Below are 7,691 nucleotides of genomic sequence, written 5' to 3'. Positions count from 1 at the left end.
TCCACGGCTGCAAGTCTGTGTACAACTCTAATTCCATCATGAAGTTGTGGTGGTGAAAACTGCCCAGCGCATCACTAGTACTCCACTCCTCACCATGGAGCACATCCAGAGGAAACGCTTCCTACATTGAGGTTGCGGCATCCTCAGGGGCTCTTCGCATCCAGCCCAGACATTGCTTTCTCTCCTGCCTTCTGGCGGGAATTTCAGGTGCCTCCGGACCAGGACCAGCAGACTAAAGAACAGCTTTTCCCCTGAGCTGTCTCTTTATTGAACTCTAATCCTCACTGATCCCACTCTGCTCATATATTGATTATGTTAAGTTAACATTGTTTTTGGACTGTAAAAAGTGAAGGGGACGAACATGGACTTCTGAAAAAGTGCAGGGGACATCTTCCCCGTTCCCCACCAAATTATGTCAGTGTTTTTTTAAGTGGGCGTTGCTGGGTGCTGTTTAGCACCCTCACCGGACATGCTAAGAAGGTCAGGTACTTGTTTCCATAGCTTGGAACTAGAGGCTGGAACAAAAGTTAGAGATTTCTCCCCAACTCAAAGGAGCAACGATGCAACATCCCTTCAGGGACTTCCCTTCAGTGGCTTTTCCTACTCTGGGACATGCCAGAGTAGGAAACAATGCTGACTTTCATAAGTAGCTGGAAACAAGCTCCGTAACAGACCCAGCCATGAGACTTTGAAGATTGTGTATTTCAACTGTTTCCTCTTTTAAACATTTTATGATCTAAGACATTTCAGTGCGTGGAATATTCATCATTGTGCAACACTCAGATGGGGCTTGATACTTGCAATTCTTGGTAAAACTTTTGAGTAGTTGTTCGAATACATTTAAATGTCTATTGCCATTTTCTCCCTATATCTGTAAAGACAATTGTTAATGTTCTAATTTTCTTCATTCCCTTAGGTCCTCGACAGCATCATGTCTCTAAGGACATTAGATGTTGTTCCTAACATTGGAAAANTCAAAGGAGCAACGATGCAACATCCCTTCAGAGACTTCCCTTCAGTGGCTTTTCCTACTCTGGGACATGCCAGAGTAGGAAACAATGCTGACTTTCATAAGTAGCTGGAAACAAGCTCCGTAACAGACCCAGCCATGAGACTTTGAAGATTGTGTATTTCAACTGTTTCCTCTTTTAAACATTTTATGATCTAAGACATTTCAGTGCGTGGAATATTCATCATTGTGCAACACTCAGATGGGGCTTGATACTTGCAATTCTTGGTAAAACTTTTGAGTAGTTGTTCGAATACATTTAAATGTCTATTGCCATTTTCTCCCTATATCTGTAAAGACAATTGTTAATGTTCTAATTTTCTTCATTCCCTTAGGTCCTTCACAGCATCATGTCTCTAAGGACATTAGATGTTGTTCCTAACATTGGAAAATGTAAAGAAGAACACGAGGAATGGGAGGTTGTAGAAATAAAAGAGGAGCAGAAAGAAATGGAACCAAATCAGAAGACCGAAGTAAATAAAGAACCCGAGCTTCAATCAATCGAGGAAAAAAGGATTGAACTCTGGATTTTGCCGAAAGAAGGGCTGCCTTTAATGAAGCAGGAGATCAGCACCTCTATAGTGACTCCTGGTTACAAGGAGGAACCAGAACCTGTGACAATTAAGGTCCAACTGGAAAAATCAGAAGATGTACAGATTAAAGAGGAAGAGAAGAGAATGGAACCGAAGGAGATGAAAGAAGAACCAGAATCTAAACCAATTAGAAAGGAGCAGGTTGAACTGCAGTTCTCTCTGGATGAAGGGCTTCATTTAGTGAAGCAGGAGAACAACACCTCTATGGTGACTGCTGCTGACAAGGAATGGAGGATGGAGGCAAAGGAGGAACCAAAACCTGTAGGGATTAAAGTGGAAGAGATGGACATTGAACCAGGGCAGATGATTCACACAAAGGAGAAACCAGAACCTTTCCCAATGAAAGAACAAGCTAAACTCAATATCATCCAGAACAAAGTGCAACCTTTAGGGAATCAGGAGACCCAGCCCTTTATTCTGACTCCTGCTGTTGATCAGAATGACTACAGTGAACCAGAAACAATCAAGAATCATATGCTCAGTTTAACGCTCCCTCATATTCAACAAACCTTAACCATGGACACCAGAAATAACACTGCATCAGAGTCTTTTGTTTGTGAAACATGCGGTAGAGCTTTCTCCTTCAGTTGTAGTCTGGTTCGTCATATGAGAACTCACAGTGGTCAGAGGCCGTTTCCTTGTGAATTGTGTGAAAAGTCTTATTGTGACCGTAACACTTTGAATAATCACATGAGAACTCACACAGGTGAGAAGCCGTTTATTTGCAAAATGTGTAGTAAGTCTTTCACTAAGAGTAGTAGTTTGGTTTGTCACATGAGAACTCATAGCGGTGAGAAGCCGTTTGCCTGCAAAATGTGTGACAAATCTTTCAACAGAAAAAGTAATTTGGTGTATCACATGAAAACTCACTCTGGCGATGAGCCCTTTGCTTGCAAAAAATGTAATAAATCTTTCAGTGAAGAAAGTATTTTGGTTTATCACTTGAAAACCCACTCTGGTGATGAGCCCTTTTCTTGTACAACGTGTGATAAATATTTCAGTAGACAAAGTAATTTGAATCGCCACATGAGAACTCACACAGGTGAGAAGCCTATCTCATGTAACACCTGTGGTAAAAAATGTCTAAAACCACAATCTTTGGAAAGGCATATCAGAACTCATAGAGGGGAGAAGCCGTATCTATGTTCAACCTGTGGTAAAGGCTTTAGTGACAGAAGTAATATGCAGAGACACATGAAAATTCACACAGGTGTAAAATCTTTCTCATGTGAAACCTGTGGAATAAAACTTTCCAGACCGCAGTATCTGAAGGCGCACATCAGAACTCATTCAAAGAAGAAGCAGTAAACATGCTAAATTAGACAGGTGAAAAGGCTTCTTCCTGTACCCTTTGTGGTACGTTATTTCCTGACAAAAGTTGACTCCCCAGTCTCAAGAGAACTCACACAGGTACTAAACCATAACCTTAACCGGCTCATGTGACTATTGTTTTATACGTCGTTTTATTTTGGCTTTTGAGCCTAATGCTTCATATTTGTAAGATGGGTAACTGGTACATTGTCACATTACTTGAAGTGTTTGGTTGATAAATTCTTCTTGTTTGAAGAGAATGTTATTGTCTTTATTTTGTGTCTAGGGCAGGTTGTTTGAGAGTACCAGTGAACAATTTCCATCCATCTATGGCTCTATTATCCCACCCCTCACCATGCAGGTACTAATAAAACAATGTACGACTTTAGCTAGAGAAAAACTAGTAACTAATTTAAGCTTAAACCTATTATAAAAGCTTATAGGCTTAGTGTATTATTGTCAATATTGGTTTAGAAACAATAAGAATATAAAGAGAAAAATCAGTACATAGAAAATGAGTAACTGAAAACACTGTCAGGTGTAGCGGAAAAATATTCATATCCTATTCATTTTTGAAATAGGGATTTATATTTAGTTTCCCTTGTCTAACACATTTTAGAAAAACCTTTGATTGCAGATTTGTTTTTTTTAAGGCTTTCTTTTCACGTTCTGGTTAATTTTGAAATGTTGGTAGATAGAATACTGCAGGTTTACATGAATAGAGTTTTCAAGCAAAATGCTACAATCTCAGAGTTGACAGAAGTTATTGTCTTTGGACCAGAATCCTTAAAAAACATGCTGATTTTTCAGTCACTTCATCTAGATGACATTGAAATGGCCTCTGATAATGGTAAAGTTTATAGTTCTAGTGCCTGAGTTTATGCTAAGCTATCTCTATTACTATGCTCTTATTGGCTTAGGCTGCTGGAGGACATGGGGACTACTTTTCATCATTCTACTTCATTCTATCTCTATTCAATTCAGTTTATTTATATAGCGCCAATTCACAACACATGTCATCTCAAGGCACCTTACAGTTCACCAGATCATACAGTCAAACTGATTCAAAGTTTTCTATCTAAGGAAAACCAGTTGATTGCATCGACTCTATTATCCCATTCTGCAGTATTTGTTAGTTCAACCTCTATCTTTATGTTCTCTCTGGTTTGTCTCATCACAGTAGCTTCATCTGGCTTAGTTTTGTTTAGCAGTGACTCCATCCTAAAGAGATGCATCAGCTGGGCTGCCTCAATTACCAACTTTGGTCATAGATAATGGAGTAAGGCCTGGTTTTTAGTGTTTAGTCTTGTTTCACTTCAAGACATGGTTAATGACTGACCTTTTACTGTGCTTTGTTTCTTCCCTTTTGACATGAAAACAAGCTTAGAGCTAGTACGTATACCATTGCCCTCTCTAATGTTTAAAGTATTCCTGGATCAGCGCTTCCGTGTTCCTTTTGTGTGTCTGCTTCTGTCTTCCTGAACACGTCAGCCTTTGTAGAAGGCCATTCACACTGCAGGAGGTTTCTTCCTGTTAAACAGGAGTTTTCCCTCTCCCCTGTGGCTTGGTGTGAGAGATTGCTGAAGAGTCAATGATACAATGCCAGGAAATGTTTTCTGTTGCCACAAGTTGATCGAAGAGGAGTGAATTCTGTAAAGTCATTAGCTGTGTTTCCATGAAACCGAAATTTGAAATTTTATGGAACTTTTAAAATTTTGAAAAAAAGATATGCATAGCTGTAGTAAACAGGAAGTAGAGGCTGCAATCTAGCATGGAGCACAGATCAGTAATGGAGGAAAGTTTTAATGAATTTGTTGCAATCATAGACATTTTTTTTAAGTTAACATGTCAGATACTAATGGCAATGTTGCAACTAATAATAGGTAGATCTGGGAAGACAGCAAAAGCAGACACAGCTGCTCAGTCATGTAAGTAAAAGTTTGCTACATCAGAGCTGACTCAAAACAAGTGTTTACATCTCCCGTTTTGCACATCAACCCTTTTTCACAAATGGCAAAAAACAACTCAAGTGAGAGTAAAAACTTTTTGGTGGATTTAAGGGAGGTTATTTGAATTATGCCTTTTCCTTTAAGTTTTTTTGATGCAATACTTAAAAATGCACATTAGAAAAAGCAGATGGAAACACACCTATTGAATGGATGCAATCTGCTGGGTTTCCTTAGATTGAAAGCTCTTGACCTATCTTTCTTTATAATCTGAAGGATTATCTCTGCCTTGAGATTACATATTTTGAATTGGCGCTTTATAACTAAACTAAATTGAAAGACTGAAATTAATATAAAATTTGTTTAATTTGAGGCTGTTTGTGTTCTTCCCTAAATCAATCTTTTCTGGTAGTTGTTACTCTTATTTAAATGATAAAACTGTGTTTAAGTTTGTTCAACTCAGGGATTTAGCCAAGTAAATATGTGTTCATCAAACAGGGTTAAATAACAGATTGTTGGAATGTAAAACATCAGAAAGTGTAGAATATATATTACTGCACTGTAGGAAACATTAGGATGAGACTAAAACCAAAGATAATTTTGGCAGGAAGGAAACTGAAGCTTCAAAGTTTATGAAGAATAAATGGAAAGGAAAGCTGTTGAGCATTATTCATAAATATAGAAACATATAACATATATTTTTTTCCAGTATAATTTTTTTCACTTATGATGTAAAGTGATCCCATCGAACATGAATCAGTCTACAAACGCATGAAATGAAAAGAGAATGGTAACATAATGAAGTTGGGGTTAAAACTAGCTTATATAGTAGACAATTGTATTATAGTTATTTAAAAATTTACATAGATGGTTCAAAAAATTCAAAGGAAATTGGGAATAGGGATATTCATTCCAGAGTTTAATATATGTATATGGAAAAGATTAACAGACCTTAAATATTTAATGTAAGAAAATATGGAAATATTAAAATTATGAATTATTATAATCCATGTTAAAATCTTGATAGTGATATATTTAGGGAGATAGCAGGGTAAATACATAGAAGAGAAATATGGTGTGGTGATTTTAATGCTCACAATAGTCTTTGGGGTAGCAGGAAGACAGATCAGAATGGTAACATTGTTGAAGAAATAATGGATTAAAGGTCATTAGTTTGTCTTAATAATGGAAAAGGTACAACAGTAAATATACATAAAAATACAGTTTCATGTCTTGATATTACATTATTGTCTTGTTAGTTCATGCAAATGGGATGTCAACTGGGAGTCTACTATAGGGAGTGATCATTTTCCAGTAAGTACAATAATTGATGACAATATAAACAGGCAAGAAGATTTCGTATTAACAAGATAGTGCTTTAATAAAGCTTATTGGCAAAAATTTAAAATTAAGTGTGAGGAAACCAGTCATATGGTTACATTAAAAGGCAACATTGAAGAATGTGCAAGGATGATAACAGAACATATTTTAAATGCAGCAAGTTATAGCATACCGACAATAAAAAATAAAAGGTAAGAAAAATGTAGTTCCTTGGTGGAATGATGAATGTAGTAAAGTAGTTAAGGAGCGTAACAAGGCATTTAAAATATTACAGAAAAATCTAACAACCGAAAACCTTATTGATTTTAAGTGGAAAGGAGCAATGGTTCGTAAAACTATTAAGGAAGCAAAAAAGAAAATGGAGAGAAAATTGTTTCTCAATAGGTTCAGAAATAAAATGACAGAATGTTNAGAATATTGTTCCTCAACAGGTTCAGAAATAAAATGACAGAATGTTTGGTCAATGTTTAGGAAAATGACGGGGAAAAGGAATGATGTCAAAATACCAGCCTTAGTTAGAGATCAGGAAATAGTAGTTTTAAATAAAGATAAGGCAGATTTATTAGGCGAGACATTTGCTGAAGTTCATAAAAATGTAAAAAAAAATGTGTATCAACATTAGACATGAATATAACTATGAAAGAAATTAAAACAGTATTGAAAGGGACAGGATACTCAGCTCCAGGATCAATTATGCTATGCTATGTTTCAACAGATACCGGAAGTAACATTGAAATTAATATTAAAATTATTCAATAAAATATGGAAAGAAGGTTCAATACCAAATAGTTAGAAAAGGGAAACAATTTTACCGTTTAATAAACCAGGGAAAGATCCTATCAGTCCAAATGATTATAGACCAATAGCTTTCACTTCTCATTTAAGTAAATGGATGGAGAAAATAGTGGTCAGTAGATTAGGGTTTGTTCTTGAACATAAGAAATTAATTACTGGATACCAGTGTGGATTTAGAGCAGGGAGATCAACAATGGATGCATTAACTAGAGTCAGTAATGATATAGAGAAAGCGTTAAAAAAGAAGGAGATAATGATTGTAGTATTTTTTGATATAGAAAAAGCATATGATTCATTATGGAGAGAAGGGTTACTTATAAAAATAAAGCAGATGGGAAGATGTCAAATTGGATAGCAAATTTTTTTATGGATAGAAAAATAAGGGTGAAGATTGGGAATGATTATTCAAAAGAATTTAATGTCGAAAATGGAATACCTCAAGGTAGTGTAATAAGTCCAATTTTATTTAATATCATAATTAATGATATTTTTTCAGATACTGATAAATGTATTAAATCTGCATTATATTCAGATGATGGGGCCATATGGATGAGAGGAAAGAATATAAAACATTTAGTAGAAAATATTAATAAAGAAATTAATGAAGTAGAAAAATGGTCCTATGAATGGGGTTTTAAATTATCAGCAAACAAGTCTTTGTTTCATGGTATTCACAAATAAGAGAAATATTGATAT

The 7,691-nt window shown here is 35.9% G+C and overlaps 1 protein-coding gene across 1 annotated transcript; it reads left to right on the top strand.

Annotated features, from left to right (window-relative positions):
* The first annotated feature begins 1,563 nt into the window (after window positions 1-1,563).
* On the top strand, window positions 1,564-3,138 carry LOC107091953 (oocyte zinc finger protein XlCOF6.1-like). Its single transcript, XM_015386191.1, has one exon. The coding sequence runs from the start codon at window positions 1,564-1,566 to the stop codon at window positions 2,908-2,910; it is 1,347 nt and encodes a 448-aa protein (XP_015241677.1). The 3' UTR covers window positions 2,911-3,138.
* Window positions 3,139-7,691: the final 4,553 nt, after the last annotated feature.

The sequence above is a fragment of the Cyprinodon variegatus genome, unplaced genomic scaffold (genome assembly GCF_000732505.1).
Source record: "Cyprinodon variegatus isolate N-32 unplaced genomic scaffold, C_variegatus-1.0 Scaffold359, whole genome shotgun sequence".
NCBI lineage: Eukaryota > Metazoa > Chordata > Actinopteri > Cyprinodontiformes > Cyprinodontidae > Cyprinodon > Cyprinodon variegatus.
Note: the sequence above shows the minus strand (reverse complement) of the source record. Positions and strands in the feature narration are given on the sequence as shown.

Coding starts and splice junctions, on each gene's coding strand:
- LOC107091953 (XM_015386191.1), top strand. CDS start 1,564: ATGAAGCAGGAGATCAGCACCTCTATAGTGACTCCTGGTTACAAGGAG.